General features: G+C 39.3%; 1 protein-coding gene across 1 annotated transcript in view; it reads right to left on the reverse strand.

Moving 5' to 3' along the window:
• Positions 1-17,479, reverse strand: part of LPCAT1 (lysophosphatidylcholine acyltransferase 1) — a 168,268-nt gene that overhangs the window by 76,354 nt on the left and 74,435 nt on the right. The window contains exon 10 of the mRNA XM_077809180.1: positions 8,369-8,494. Coding sequence (XP_077665306.1) covers positions 8,369-8,494 — 126 coding nt within the window. The remainder of the gene's footprint in view (positions 1-8,368; positions 8,495-17,479) is intronic.

The raw sequence follows: 17,479 nt of genomic DNA on the forward strand, positions 1-17,479 counted from the left end.
AAAGGAGTACTTGTGGCACCTTAGAGACTAACCAATTTATTTGAGCATGAGCTTTCGTGAGCTACAGCTCACTTCATCGGATGCAACAGAATGATTGATGAGACTCAATTAAAGATTGTAATATAAATGCCATTTAACATGGTTTTATGGAAAATAGGTCTGATCAAACAAATTTTATACTGTTTTCTGAGTACAGATTTCATAGATAACGGTAACTATGTTGAAGTAAATATGTTAAGACTTCTCTAAGGCTTGTGACTTAGTACTTTGTGACATCCTGATAAAAAATGAGCACTATACAATAGCAATATAGCACATATTACATCAGGGGTAGTCAATTTTTTTTTTCTTATCAATGTCCAGGTTTCTTAGTCAAGGTCCAGCCTACAGAGAAAATAATAATAAAAACATTATAATAAGTAAATAAAAAGATTTCAGGGTCTGTTCAAAAGTGTGTGGCGGTCCGGATTTGGCCTGCAGTCCACCTATTGGCTATCCCTGTATTAAATGGATTAGAAACTGGCTAAATGACAAATTTCTTAATATATATATGTAAAAGGAGAATCATCACTGAATGATTGTATATCCAAGGAGATCTTCACCAAATGCTGTTATGCATTTTTATCAATGGCCTGAAAGAATATATAAAATCATTGGTGACAAAGTTTGCAGATACTACTCCACCAATCTTTGCTCTAAGAAATGAAAAGGTCATGACATTTAAACAGTTTCCAACATCACTTTGGAAGCTGGACACAGTCAGACAACATGCACTTTAACAGAGCTAAATGCAAGATCTAGGACCAAAGAACAGAGACCATAGTTACAGGATGAGGATGATGTATCTTGGAAAGCAGTGATTCTGACAGTGACCTGGGGGGTTATGATGGATAACTAACTGAATATGTGCTCTCAATTTGATGCTGTGGCCAAAGCAGACCCCGGATGTATAAACAAGGAAATATCAAATAGGGATATGGAGGTTGAACTACTTCTGTATATGGCATTGGCAAGACTACTATTTGAATGGTTCCATATTGCAACCAAATGACACAGCATCATGGGGAATTACACAAATAACAGAAAACGTCAAGGATCTGGAAAGGAAAATGAAGAAGAGGAAAGTCCAAGTGATCACCTCAAGGATAATTCTGATTCCATGAGAGAGAGAAGTAGAAGGCAGAAAATGCTGGAGTGGACTGTTGGCTGAACAACTGGTGTGAAGCTGAAGGTTTTAGTTTTGTGGAACATTGGAACACTTTCCAGTGGGAGGAGGAATGTATGAATGGCACAGTCAGCATCTCACTCTGTGTGTGTGTGGGGGGAGGGGGGGAGGGTGGGCTAGTTTTCTCACTGGCGACAAGCTGAAGCAGCCAGGAGCAATTAAAGGAGTACCTCAAAGAAAGAATGCTAAGGAGCAAAATGTAGTGCAAACTCACACTCAGCGTGTAATGAAAAATTTGAACCAAAGCGGCAAAGATTGTGAAGATAATTTTTTTTTAAATACTTCTATAACTATGCCAAACGGGACATTCTCATTGAGGAGAAGAAATGTAACATTAACTGGCATTTCAGAAACCTGGTGGAATGATTAATGATTGGAATGTTAAAATCGCTGGTTATAACCTGTTTAGGAAGAATAGAATGGGTAAAAGAGGAAAGGAGGATGATACTCAATATTAAAGACACCATTATCTGCTTTGGAGGTACCGATAACTCTTCCACAGTATCTTGAATGCATATGGCTCAACGTGCTAACTAACAGAGCCCAGGAAGGGATGACGGTCTATAGTTACCCAGGTCATTCTGCTTGAATACTGGCACAACATTAGCACTTGTCCAGTGTTCTGGAATTTTCCTGATATTCCAAGGTTTATTAAAAATGGACATCAGCAGGCCAGAGAGCTCCTCTGCCAACACTTTAAGGTCTCTTGGGTGTAAGTTTTCCAGGCCTGCCAATTTAAAATTGTATATCCCTATCTGATGCTCTTTCTAGTCTATCCATAACTAAGAAGTATGTTAAAGTACATCATCCTCATGTGATTAGCCTGACAGTTCTTGGGCAAAATAATGGAAAAGTTGCTACGAGTTTGGAGGGAAGCAGAGGAGAGTTTGGAGATGTCCTGCAGGGGGCTAAGACGATCAAGACCCTAGGTAAAGGGACACTTGGTTTGTGCAGAAGGAGGGCAGGAAGCCCCACAAGCTGAAGGGCAGGAGAGGGAGTAGCCCAGGGGAAGGAACTGCTAGTTCAAGTGGTTTACTGCTTAAACTGGGCTGGGACCCAGAGTAGAGGGCGGGCCCGGGTCCCTCCCTCTCCACTCCCCTCCTTTAGGACACTAGTGGGGCAGTTAATACCTCAGTTCAAGGGCAAGAAATGGTGCCCTGAACACCCCACACCCCAGAAGAGAAAGCGCGAGACCCATCATAGTAGTGCTGGCAATTTGCCACAGTATAGAACGTGGGACTGTGTTTGAGAAAGCAGGGATTCTGAAAAAGGTTTAGGGGTCATAGTGAACAATCAACTCAATATGATCTGCTATTGTGATGCTGTGGCAAAAAGGACTAATACATGATCCTTTGATGTATAAACGGGGGGCCATGAGTAGAAGTAGGGAAGTGATTTTAACTCTGTTTATGCCATTGCTAAGAGTGATACTGGAATACTGTAAAAAGAAAAGGAGTACTTGTGGCACCTTAGAGGCTAACCAATTTATTTGAGCATGAGCTTTCGTGAGCTACAGCTCACTTCATCAGATGCATACCGTGGAAACTGTAGAAGACATTATATACACAGAGACCATGAAACAATACCTCCTCCCACCCCACTCTCCTGCTGGTAATAGCTTATCTAAAGTGATCATCCAGTTTTGGTGTTCACATTTTAAAATGGATTTTCAATAACCAGAGAAGGTGCAGAAAAGAGCCACAAAAATTATTTGAGGGCTGGAGAAAATGCTTTACAGTGAGAGGCTTACGGAGATCAATCTGATTAGCTTATCAAAAAGATCCGGGAGTGACTTGATTACAGTGTATAAGTACTTTCAGAGGGTGAGAATACTGGCTACAAAAGGCTCTTTAATCTGGCAGAGAAAAGCATAACATGGCTGAAAGCCGGAATCAGACAAATTTCAAATCAGAAATGAGGCACACATTTTTAACTATGAGGGTGATTTGGCATTGGAACAAGCCACCAAAAGATGTGGTGGACATTCCATCTCTTGATGTCTTCAAAGCAAGACTGCATGCCTTTCTGGAAGATATGCTTTAACCAAACAAGTTACTGGGCTTGATTTAGGTTTAACTAAGTGAAATGGTCAGAATACATAATCTAGTGGTCCCTTCTGGCCTTCAAAATCCACAAATCTATGAAAACAGGGCAATTCAATGTAGCAGACAAAGCTATAACATGATCCAGTGACTGGAATTCAAAGCTAGACAAATTCATACTGGAAATAAAGTGTAAATTTTAACTGGAACAATCTACTAAGGGATGTGGTAAATTCTACATCATTTGAAATCTTTATAATTAAGACTGGATATCTTCCTAGAAGTCATGCTCTTGTTCAACCACAAGTTTTTGGGCTTGATGTAGGAATTATTGAGTGACATTTTAGGGGCGAGTCAAACGATATAATTGCAACAGTCCTTTCTGGCCTTCAAATCAAGAATAAACTGCGTAGTGACTGCACCTCAAGCAAGCGTATGTTGAGGGTCCTACTGCAAGCCACATTCCACTGTGCAAAAAAACAGGATTGCAGTCTTCCTATTAGTGGGGAAAAGCCAAGAACAGCTGAGATTTCCCCCAGTGTACAGATGCCAGAGTGAATAAAAATTCATGGATTTAAAAATAAATAGATTTTTTAAAATTTATGATCAGATTTTTTATTTCATTTAAATTATAATTTTTTCTTTATAAAAATACACGCATTTACAATTAAATCTGAATTCAATATAAAAAACATGATATGGCCTAGACTTATTATAATCTCTTAAAACATTTAAATAAAAAATAAATACGCTGAATTCATAAGCCTCTATCAAAACTATGAGTTAAAGGCTTCTTTTCTACATGAAGAACGTATTGCGGGAAAACATCTAATTTTTGAGGCTAAGCTTTATAAATAAGACACAACAGGTCAGCCTAAGTAAGTTAGGAGACTGTCTCATTTTCAAAAAACTGAAGCGAATAGGAACTTAAACTCCAGTCCCTTTCATTTAGGCGTATTTGAAACATATTTCCCAGGCTAACCTGAAATAATCAGTTTAATTCACTGACTACAATTAATCCCTCTGTTTAATAAATAATTTAGTTATAAACTTGAAACATGTTTTGATAAGATAAAATTACTTATCCAAAACATTTAAGGTTTTGTTCAATAAAAAAATGAATTTTATATGCTGTTTCTTGTTTAATTAAATTCCAGTTACCATTCTAAGGCAGCATGACACAAATCATGGGCAAAAAGTTAATTATCTAACAAGCAAGCAATATTATATCATTCAACATTTTCTAACACTCTAAAACTGTACAATAAATAAGAATCTGAAAATATTAAGCCATATAATTGCTTAAATAAATGAATACAGTTATAGGGTACCATCCTAGCTAGCAAAAAGATGTCCCAAATATAGTATAAAGGCTCTATTTAGTTGTAAATCAACATTTGTTAATGCTTATATCAATCACTGAGAATGCACTTTTCTTTAGAAAATAACTGGAGTAAAAATGGAAAAGTTGATTAAAACTAATTTTTTAAATCAATGCTTTCCACTTAGTGATTTAAATCAATCCACCCTGATAAACACCTAATTCAGGGAGTCAATCCACCCTGACAGACACCCAAATCAAGGAGTCACAGAGCCTCTGAAAAATCAAGGAAGAATGCCCATTTTAGTAGAGTTTCATTGTTGGTTTTCGCAACAGCCACTAACATCCAGAATTCAAGAGGACATAATTTGGGTGAACAGCTTTGAGGCTGATTGGTAGCCTGCTGAGCAGGCACAGAAGCCAAGCAATGTTGCAAGGAGACTAAAATGAGCCCTAGGATTAGCACTTGCATACTAAAGGCGAGGGGCTTACATTGAGTACAGGTCAGCTCAGAGCCTTTAGGGTAAATTTGGTGCGGAGAATAAAATGTTCCTGCTGACTCCCTGTAGCATTCTCTATTGTACTGTTGGAGACCCTTTTAGCTGTAAGGTCTCTACAGAAAAAGCACTTATCCTTACTGTTGTTCTTCTATCTTCTATATTTCCTACACTAGAAATTATTTTCTCCTTTCCTTCCTTGTATGTACAGCTGCTGGAAAATAAAGGATTAATTAGTGAAAGGAAATAATTAGAGTTGGGAAAGGAACAATTAGAGTTGGGAAAGGAAACATGAGGCTACACTCCATGCTTCCAGGTGAGGAGGCAAACAAGAAAACTTGAAAGAAAGTTGCCAGATTGGTGCTTACTCGGGTTGTTGTATAGCTGTTAATAGCAGTTAACTTACGTGATTAACTCAAAAAAATTAACCATGATTAAAAAAATTAATCACAAATTAATTGCCGTTTTAATTGCATTGTTAAACAATAGAATACCAATTGAAATTTATTAAAATATTTTGGATGTTCTTCTACATTTTAAAGTATATTGATTTCAATTGCAATACAGAATACGAAGTGTACACTGCTCAGTTTATATTTATTTTTTATTACAAATATTTGCATTGTGAAAGTGATAAACAAAAGAAACTATTTTTCAATTCACCTCAGACAAGTACGGTAGTGCAAACCCTTTATTGTAAGAGTGCAACTTACAAATGTAGATTTTTTTTTTGTTACATAGCTGCACTACAAAAACAAAACAATGCAAAACTTTAGAGCCTACAAGTCCACACTCGGTCCTACTTTTTGTTCAGCCAATCGCTAAGACAAACAAGTTTGTTTACCTTTACGGGAGATAATGCTGCCCACTTCTTATTTACAATATCACCAGAAAATGAGAACAGGCGTTCGCATGGGACTTTTGTAGCTGGCATTGCAAGGTATTTACGTTCCAGATATGTTAAACATTCATATGCCTCTTTGTGCTTCAGCCACCATTTGAGAAGACATGCTTCCATGCCGATGATGCTCGTTAAACAAAATAATGTGTTAATTAAATTTGTGACTGAACTCCTTGGGGGAGAATTGTATGTCTCCAGTTCTATTTTACCCACATCCTCCAATATATTTCATGTTATAGTAGATGATGATGATGATCCAGCACATGTTGTTCATTTTAAAAACACTTTCACTGCAAATTTGACAAAATGCAAAGAAGATACCAATGTGAGATTTCTAAAGATAGCTACAGCACTTGACCCAAGGTTTAAGAATCTGAAGTGCCTTCCAAAATCTGAGAGAGATGAGGTGTGGAGCATGCTTTCAAAAGTCTTAAAAGAGCAACACTCCAATGTAGAACCTACAGAACCCGAAGCACCAAAAAAGAAAATCAACTTTCTGCTGATGGCATCTGACTCAGATGATGAAAATGAACATGCTTTGGTCCGCACTGCTTTGGATTATTATTGAGCAGAACCTGTCATCAGCATTGATGCATGTTCTCTGGAATGGTGGTTGAAGCATGAAGGGACATATTAATGTTTAGCATATCTGGCATGTAAATATCTTGCGACACTGGCTACAACAGTGCCATGAAAACGCCTGTTCTCACTTTCAGGTGACATTGTAAACAAGAAGCGGGCAGCATTATCTCCTGCAATGTAAACAAACTTGAATGTCTGAGCCATTGGCTGAACAAGAAATAGGACTGAATGAACTTGTGGGCTCTAAAGTTTTATACTGTTTTATTTTTGAATGCAATTTTTTTTTTTTTACATAATTTAACATTTGTAAGTTCAACTTTCATGATAAAGAGATTGCACTACAGTACTTGTATTAGGTGAATTGAAAAATACTATTTTTGTTTTTTACATTGCAAATATTTGTAATAAAAAATAAATATAAAGTGGGAACTATACACTTTGTATTCTGTGTTATAATTGAAATCAATATATTTGAAAATGTAGAAAAAACCCAAAAACATTTAAATAAATGGTATTCTATTATTGACAGTGCGATTAATTGTGATTAATTTTTTTAATTGCTTGACAGCCATAGTGCTCACACATCAGCCTTAATCAATATTGGCAGAAGATAGAACCATAAGCTGTCCACAGCTGCTTTTTCTAGGCATGCTGGGAGAGGAGCAACCAGTTGAAGCACTGAGTACATTTGTTGTCTTATAAGATCGTCCAAGACTTGACTGAAGTATAACAAGTGTGGGATTTTAAAAATAAATCCAGTGAGATGATTCCAGGCACTTAAGGAAGACAGACAAAACACCAATAATATTGTTTAGCTAGGCCACACTTTAGCTAAGTAACACATCTGGGAACTATCTGGCAACAAGACATCCAGTGCAGGTTATCCTTCTTTCTGTAAGTTGTGCCACCCAGGTGGCCACTACTGGCTGCCCCACATCTCTCTCTTTACCATCAGGGGGAGGGGTGCCCCCAGTTCACTCCCCCACACATTGACCCCAGCACTGGGTTCTGACTGCCCAACCCCTTGTATGAAAATTAAGGGAAGAGTGGGTTGACTCCTTGCCATACAAGACATTAGGAGGCCCAATTCTATTTCCCACTTTCTTTAGGAGATTCCCTCTAATCTGTGGTGGAACTGGACACTCTATCAAATGCTTATCCACATGAGGCATCCACCAAGTTATGACAACATGAATTTTACAATATGTCCTAACCCACCAGTTCCCTGGGCTGCTCAGGAGAAGGTGAAACAACCCCACATTGCGCCCAGGCCAATCTGGCAGTGAGGGAAAAATTCCTTCCCATCCTCCCAAAAAATAACTAGGATGATGCCCAAAGCAAGGCCCCAAAACCTGGATATCCTACTCTCATCCCAAGAGGAAGAGCTTTGTTCACGGTGCAGAATGACACCTCAGGCAGGGGGAAGGGCTTACAAACCGTCAGCTGATGGCTCAGGAGCCAAAAGACTAACACGGCACGTCCAGCCAGCCAGTTAAGGTTCTCCCCCTCCCCGCTCAAGTCCATGAGGAAGGGAGGAAATAAGAGGGGCAATCCTTAAAGGAGCCAAAGACTTTCTTTCACCTGCTGGTCCAGACAAAGGCTCTCCAACCTCGGAAGGTGCATAGGAGGGGACCTCGAGTGAGGTACTTCTTGTAATATACATTAGTGCTTTCTCTTTGTAATATAAAATTCCATTTTCTAGTCATAAAGGTAACTAAGACAGTTGTGTGTGTATAAATGTCAGTGAAATAATATTGTAATAATCATGCTTTATAAATAAAAATCATTTTATATGCTCACCCAAGGCTTCTCACAAGCTTTGCAAATTCTAAAAGGCAGGTGTTTGAAGGCAGACGAAGTTGTCCTTCAGCCAAAGCTAGCTGGCAGTCTTCAAATGTGTAGTCTGTTACTGAAACTCCCAAAGCCCTTGAGTAAAGAAACCCGATACAGTAAATATCATCTCTCTTGATACACAAATCTATCTTTTACACACACACACACACACACACACACACACACACACACCCTCCCACCCCTTTATTACCTTGGCTCTGTACAGCATTAAACCCTATACAAATATATCAAAGCGAAAATTTAAAAAGTGAATAGACAACAGGGAAAATGTAAGTACACCTCTACCCCAATATAACGCGGTCCTCGGGAGCCAAAAAATCTTACCGCGTTATAAATGAAACCGCGTTATATCAAACTTCCTTTGCCCTCAAGCATTTCCGTTATTAATAGTCACTTCCTGCCCCCTGACTGATCCCTCAAAACCCCCGACCCATCCAACCCCCCCTTGCTCCTTGTCCCGACTACCTCTCTGGAGACCCCCTACCCCTAACCACACCTCCCAAGACCCCACCCCCTATCTAAGCCCCCCTGCTCCTGGTCCCCTGACCAACCCCTGAGACCCTCTGCCCCTTATCCAACCCTTCAGCCCCGGCCTGGCACCCTTAACACACCACTCAGAGCAGCGTGTTGGAGCCAGACACGCTGATGCGCTGATCCGCCCCACCTCGCCCCGCCCCAGAGCGCTGCTTTACTGCGTTATATCCGAATTCGTGTTATATCAGGTCGCGTTATATCAAGGTAGAGGTGTACAAAAAACTAAAGATACATTCTACGGAAACCTGCTGCATGAATGTTTACTTTGACTCTTCAGATACAAGTCCAAGGAGATACAAAAGAAAAGAACACTAAGGATAATATAATAGGCGAACAAAAATAAGGAAATAAAATTCACATCAAAGCTTCCTGAAGTATGACCATAGAAAAAATACCACCGACCTACAGGGTCCCAGAGTCCAAGCTCCAGCCCCAGCCCAGAACTCTACACAGCAATGAAACAGCCCCACAACCCGATCCCCTGCGAGCCTGAGTCAGCTGGCACGGGCCAGCCATGGGTTTTTCTTTGCTGTGTAGACATACCCAGAAACTGAGGAGGATGGTGTCCTAAGGTGAAATTGACACAGGGAGCCCAAAGACTGAAATTGATCAGGAAGCCCAGAGCTGAGGAAAAATTGATGAAGGCTCCTTACTCATAGGTGCAACCGACAAGAATGCTTGTGAAAGTGATGATGGCACCCTATGAGAAGGGTGCTTTGGTGTAGACACACGCTCTGTTGGCATCTGCTTGAATGACTTCTTAGCTTGCCTGAGTCTTGTTTGTTTCTCCCATGAGGAGAAGGGGTCTCTGACTGCTCCAATAGGATCTCAGTCTGCTATGGCAAATTCTTATATTGACAAGGTCTCTTAAGACCTTTGCAGCTTGGAGAGAGATTTTCCTCATCTCCGCAGTCCTGGAGGCATGAATAGAGCAGGTGGAAGTCACCTGATCCCTCAAAGCCTCTTTGAAGATGTTCTAAAGGAGTTTTCCATAAGAAACAGATTTAAGCCTTGATTCACTAATCTGCCATGTATGTTCTTGAAAACCTTGAAAATCACACACACTGCTGTCAAGTGACTCTCCCCAAGGAAGATACAAGGAAGACAGTTGTGTCTTTCTTTTAGAAGTATCACTCTTGAAGCCAGGAGATAGAGGACGAGACATACTGTAGGCAGTCCAGTGAAATTTACTAATTTCCTACAACTAACCTAGTATTTAAGCTTTTTTTTTTTTCATACCAATAAGCCAAAAAGAAATAGAAAGGAGTATGTGAAAATCTAAACTAGCTGCTTCATGAAAAAAAATCCTACCTACTTATCTTAATCTAAAACTAAATACAGAGTGGGAGGAGGAACACTGAGAAGTTCCAACTCTTCGACAGGGTAACCACAAATTGCTGATTGGAGGTTGGGGTCACTCTTCCTCTTCTGCTCTTGAGGGCGGAAGCTTGAGAGTATGAGGAACACATGCATGTCCCCCGACTTCTAGATTTAAAAAAAAAATCCAAAACGCCTGTGCAGGGGTGACAGCACATCATGAATGGGATCCATATGCACAGGAGCTCAAAGAACCACCACCATTACTTCAAGGTTTTATTCAAACTGTAGCTCACAGAACATTTCCTAAAGGTACACAATGAAAAAGACAAGTGTGTACCTAGCATGAAATACAAGCAAGCTTAACTTTTTCCCAAATAGTTGGGACAAAAAGTGATATAAAGAAAAAAAATCTTGAAGTTCCCATAATCCAAAATAAATTAAGAACTTTTAGTTTTGCTTCATAGAGCTTGATACTCCGAGGTGCCAAAAAGGGGGCCTCAGCTGCCATGATACTGCAGAGTAATTTTTTTTTTGATTGAGTAGCACTGTGTTTGCTATACTGAAGGTCAGAGAAAAACATCTGAAATAAGTGTTTGATCACTTTAAATTCCATGGAGACTACTGCTACATATAGTTTTAAAACCAGCTTTTCAAAATAATAATAATTTAGAACCCTCTAAGGCAGTGGTTCTTAACCTGGGGTGCACGCACCCCCTGGGGGTGTGAGACGCCCTTTCTGGGGGTGCGAGACATACCAGATTTTTTTAGAAAGTACATCATCGAAAACACAAATTAAGCACCTATGTATTTATTAATATTATACATTTTTTAACAAATTACTGTAATATACAAACAAAATATATCTAGGTTTAAAGAACTGACCTACTTCAACTATTTTTGATAAGGGGCGCGAGAACATATTTTGAGCACCAAAGGGATGCAGGCTGCAGTAAAGGTTAAGAACCACTGCTCTAAGGTGTACAATTAATTCAAAATGCTTCCTTCCAACATGCATTACTTTGCATTTATCAACAAAGAACTGTATCTGCAATTGTGTAGCCCATTCACCTACTTTGGCTAAATTCCTCTGAATTTCCTTACAGTCCTCTTTGACTAACCAAAAATAATTTTGCATTATCTGCAAATCTTGTGATCTCATTGCTCATATTCCTTTCCAGATCATTCATAAATGTATTAAACACTGAATCTAATACAGAGCCTTGAAGCATGCCATCACTAACCTCATGTCTGATGAAAATTGACCATTTAATCCTATTCTTCATTCACTGGATATTAGCTAGTTTTTGATTCATGACAACACTTTGCCCCTAAGCCCCAAATCATTTAGTAGCTGCTTCTCAGGGAGAATGTCAAAAGCCCCAAACACTTCTCCTTTATCTACAATTTATTGAGAAGTTCAAAGAATTCTAATAGATGAGTAAGACATGATTTTCCTTTGCAGAAACTACGCTGGTTAGATGCTAACAAATCAGGATGGTAAAACAATCAATAATGATGAAAAAAAAGCAGAAATATTCTATTAATATTAGCTTTCTGTATTTGAAAAGAAGCTGGATACTATTCATAGTTTACAGTGATAATGAAATACGTTTTATTCTGACAGTATCGAGGCAGGATGCTAAACGACTGCTAAATCTAAACACTCATGTCTGCAGTAGCCAAGAGTTTTAAAGAAATTGGCTGATGCAATTCTGAAGCACTGATTTTGATACTTAACTAACTGTAGAATACTAAGGAAGTCCTATAGGATTAGAAAAAAGCAACAATTATGCCAATATTTAAAAAGAATGAATGGGGTGATCCAATAAGTACAGGCTGGTTAGCATAATATCAGTCCTAGGCAAAGACACGGAGAGGCTAATATAAGGATGTAATCAGGAAGAACTCTCTAAAACAATAGCTTCTAAAGTTGAAAAATAAAACAAGTTTAAACGGTGCTACTCAGCTCAAACCATTTGCAAGAGAACCTTGACATGAAGTTTAAAGATTTCCTGGAGGAACGCCTTCTTTCCTTTCAAAAAACTTAATAAGCACGCAATAGACAGAACTTCCCCCTGGACATAATGTAATTCTCCAAGGCAGGGTCATATTGTCCGATAATTTCACAGGTAAGAATTTTCCCTCTGTCTCCACCATATCATACAGATACTTTGGGATGCAGAAAGCAGTAAATTGTCCCAAGGGAGGAAGACAGGGAAGATTCATTTAATCCATCTAGATCTGAAAAGGCATTCAAGAGTTAACGGAGCTCCCTGTTTCAGAACACTCTTTTGCCTCAGCAAGAGTGAAGATGTTGACTCTATGTTGTTTGAGAAAGTGTGGATGGAAGTGCCTGTAGTAGCCTTATGAACTCTTCATAAAATATGAGCAATCTCTCCGTCCACAAAACGGCTGCTCCTTTCAGAGTGCATAGTAACGAGGCTTTGAATGTCTCTGCTATATTTGAATGTATCTGCTTTATTCCTCTGTAACTCTATTCACATCAACTCATACATTTCTACTTACTTACTATTACAAACTTACTATGTTTGGATTCAACACTTTCTATTATATGAGAAAGATCACGGTAATCTTGGGGATAGAAGCCTGGTTAGTTCACAGACATAAAAGTCTTTTAGACCAATTCTGAGATAAGGAGGCAACAGCCTCTGCTTCTGAGTGCCTTCCTTCTGCAGTACCTTTTTTTTGGTTTCCCAATTGGACTTTGATACAAGCAGGTTCATCAACAAGCTTCCAACCTGGCCTGTGATGTACCAAAAAGCTACCTGATCTGGACTGCAATCCCTTGCTGAGCCATCTGACCCTGATTTTTCTTCTTGGTGTAGAACGCGAAGGAACAGGGGCAAAAGCTTCTGCCAGGATGTGAACAAAGCTACTTCTCTAAGCAGTACTGAAGGTTTTCTGTCTCTTTGGCAGTTATATACACATCATATTTCTGATCTTCAAGATTTAGATGTACCCCGGATGTGAAAACTTAGAGAAGATTACATTAGCCCTCTTAGCTATAGTATCATACTAGGAGTTCATATTTAATTGTTTATCTACCATTTATCTCCAACTCTTTTTGCATTCCAGGATACAGTCCCCCAGTAATCTGCTGGAAATGGAGGTGTGAGCTTGATGGTCCACAGCATGAGGCACATTTCCTCCTGTTTCCTCCTTGGGCCCACATCCCAGCCCAAGTCATATAGGAGTCCGCATATGTTCCCTCTACATGGGGTCTAGTATCTGTAGTGATGATCAGCTTATCTAGCCTGGCTAACTAAATAATATTAAGAATGAATTAATTAAGAGATGCTAGTACTGAATCTGGAGTAAGAGCTATATATACTGATTTGTTGCAATTGCTGGCTGGAAGTTAAGCAACAACTCTGTTGGCATCCACATGAGATCAACTGAGCCTATGAGCTGAGTCAGAGATTTTATCTGAGAAGAGGTAAGTGATAATGTTTAGCAAATCAGACACTATCTTGTTCTGAAATAAAAGAATGTCTTTGACAATAACAACTTAAATGATGGAGTTTTGGGAAGGTTGTAATTGGCCCTTCCACTTTTTGCTCACAGCCATGTTTCTGAAAGCTTTGAGCGATCGCTGCTGAGCCCTGCATAACACGATGAGACAGTCTTCCAGACAAGGAAAGACATGTATCCCTTTAACTTGAAGGGAGGGATGATGTGACATTTTTGAATATCTGTTTTTAAGTTACGAGTCTAAAAACTGAGTACTCTGCTTTAAAAATGCTTCCTGTTGTAGCAGAAGCTAAAGTATCTCCAGCGGCTGTTCCTGATCATATCTCCAGTAGACCTCCAATAGGTTTGTTCTTACCTGAACATTTATCTTTTCATAACAGAGAATCCATCAGTCTAGATGAAACTATTGGGTAACCACACCCACAAGCTCTCACGAAGCAGCTCAGCGGATCCAAGTTTTGATGCTTACTTAGTCCCCCTATGTAAACTCAGGAACTGCATCACAAGCCCATATGTTCTGCCACTTAAAGTCCAAAAATAATTTAAAAATTAAAGAAATAAAAATCTAGACTGACTGACTCCCTATTACAAAACAAATTGATTCTTAACTGTAAAGTTGTCTTATTCTCTAAGACACAACCCAATTGTTTGGAACAGACTACTGGGAATTAGCAATCAGTCCAGACCCCAGAAAGAAAAGAGAACAAATGGAAATGGCAGCTGACTGCAAGACATGACAACAAAGGCAACATCTGCTGTTTATGATTCACAAAACATTACAAAATGGATGCAAGAGTGGAGGACCTCCGTATAGCTGCTTTGCAGATTTCCTCATGAAAGCTATACTTCTCCCTCCTTTCTCACTCCCCAAAAAGTTAAAAATAGGTCTTGTAAAGAGAGCTTTTTTAGACTAAGAAGAAATGTTTTCTCTCTTATAATAATTAATAATTGCTCCTCAGACCTAGTGGGCAATAATTGCTTTTGAAGCTTTGAGACCTCAATTCATGCCAGCATAAGTGATTTAAAAAACACCCATTTTTTGGAAATACTTTTTCTGCCTAAGTAGAATTTTATAGCTTAACAGATTTAGGTAAAGCCACCTTATTTCCTTAGGAGGATAAGAGCAGAATAAAGACAACGTACTCTCTTGCTTTAGATGACAGGGTAACACTGTTTTAGGAAGCAGTGCAGGTGTTCTCCAAAGAATCACACTGTCAGGAAAGAACTCAAGGCTTTCTTAAAGGATAAGGGACACAATTCACTGGATCTTCCTCGCCCAAATTATGACCATAAAAAATGCAACTTTAAGTGACAAGAACAATAAAGAACCCACCACTGATTTAAAAGATTATTTCCTCAACCACCCCAGTTCCAAGTTAAGCTTCCAACTAATAAGTACTTTAACTGGAAGAGTAAGTTTTGCCACTGTTTTGGTTATCTGAACATGTGAGGGTGAGAAACTAAACTGTTATTTTGGATGACTGGAGGGCCTCCCACAAAGGACATCATTATAAGGACCTATAAGATGCCACGGCTCAGATATTTAATGAAGCCATCAAATAAGAAGCAAAGTTAGTTGGCATATGCTGATTTTGCAGTGAGGCCATATCCAGATAATTTCATCTAATTCAGACAGAGTCACATGATGAATGAGAACTCTTTCTGGAGAAGTCTCATCAGGATATACATTATGAATAGCTAGTAATGGGTCTGCTATGACTGATGGAGCTGTGTTGATTAGGGCAACGGAAATAATTTTGGCTGGTAGGAGGGGGCTTACCCCAAGTAATTCAAACATGCCTGGAGAGTATCCTTTGGCCTACTTCCGGGATGGTGTCCCTGGCTTCTGTTTGCCAGAAGCTGGGAATGAGCAACAGGGAATGGATCACTTGATTACCTGTTCTCTGTACCTCTGAAGCATCTGGCATTGGCCACTATCAGAAGCCAGAATACTGGGGTAGATGGACCTTCAGTCTGACCCAGTATGGCCATTCTTATGATATATTCTGTTTCCTTGACCGTTGTAAGGATGTATACTGTATACATGTACAGAGTTCATTCAATAGCAGGATCATCAGGAAATACATCAGAAAAATGGGGTGGATCCTGATATACCCTTCAGAGCAAACACTTGACAATGCCAGAGCTGTCTCCTTTGTAATTTCACTTCTGACACTCTGCTGACCTCAAACTGATTTTGAGTAGCCAGTCTCAGCTGGATTTCCCCTCAAGAGGGAAGACGGGTTTTGGATTAAGGTGAAGCGAGACTAAGAAAATTGGATGTTTTGGGGAAGTTGGACCTACCCTGGTCCTCATATGAAGAATGGTTAAACTCTAGGTACATAAGAAGATAAGAATGGCCATACTGGATCAGACCAAAGGTCCATCCAGCCCAGTACCCTGTCTACTAACAGTGGCCAAAGCCAGGTGCCCCAGAGGAAGTGAACCTAACAGGTAATGATCAAGTGATCTCTATCCTGTCATCCATCTCCACCCTCTGACAGACAGAGGCTAGGAACACCATTCCTTACCCATCCTGGCTAATAGCCATTAATGGACTTAACCTCCATGAATTTATCCAGTTCTCTTTTAAACCCTGTTCTAGTCCTAGCCTTCACAACCTCCTTAGGCAAGGAGATCCATAGGTTGTCTGTGTGCTGTGAACTTCCTTTTATTTGTTTTAAACCTGCTGCCCATTAATTTCATTTGGTGGCCCCTAGTTCTTATATTATGGGAACAAGTAAATAATTTTTCCTTATTCACTTTCTCCACACCACTCATGATTATATATACATCTATCATATCCCCCCTTAGTCTCCTCTTTTCCAAGATGAAAAGTCCTAGTCTCTTTAATCTCTCCTCATATGGGACCAGTTCCAAACCCTAATCATTTTAGTGTGCCCTTCTCTGAACCTTTTCCAATGCCAGTATTTCTTTTTTGAGATAAGGAGACCACATCTGTCCACAGTATTCAAGATGTGAGCGTACCACAGATTTATATAAGGGCAATAAGATATTCTCCGTCTTATTCACTATCCCTTTTTAAATGATTCCTAACATCCTGTTTGCTTTTTTGACTGCCGCTGCACACTGCGTGGACATCTTCTAAGAACTATCCATGATGACTCCAAGATCTCTTTCCTGATTAGTTGTAGCTATATTAGCCCCCATTATATTGTATGTATAGTTGGGGTTATTTTTTCCAATGTGCATTACTTTACATTTATCCACATTCAATTTCATTTGCCATTTTGTTGCCCAATTACTTAGTTTTGTGAGATCTTTTTGAAGTTCTTCACGGTCTATTTGGTCTTAACTATCTTGAGCAGTTTAGTATCTTCTGGAAACTTTGCTACCTCACTGTTTACCCCTTTCTCCAGATCATTTATGATTAAGTTGAATAGAATTAGTCCTGAGACTGACTCTTGGGGAACACCACTAGTTACCCCTTTCCATTCTGAAAATTTACCATTTATTCCTACCCTTTGTTCCCTGTCTTTTAACCAGTGCTCAATCCATGAAAGGATCTTACCTTTTATCCCATGACAACTTAATTTTTTGGGCCTTTGATGAGGGACCTTGTAAAAGGCTTTCTGGAAATCTAAGTATACTATGTCCACTGGATCCTCCTTGTGCACATGTTGACCCCCTGAAAGAACTCTAATAGATTAGTAAGACATGATTTCCCTTTACAGAAACCATGTTGACTTT

The sequence above is a fragment of the Eretmochelys imbricata genome, chromosome 2, assembly GCF_965152235.1.
Source record: "Eretmochelys imbricata isolate rEreImb1 chromosome 2, rEreImb1.hap1, whole genome shotgun sequence".
Classification (NCBI taxonomy): domain Eukaryota; kingdom Metazoa; phylum Chordata; order Testudines; family Cheloniidae; genus Eretmochelys; species Eretmochelys imbricata.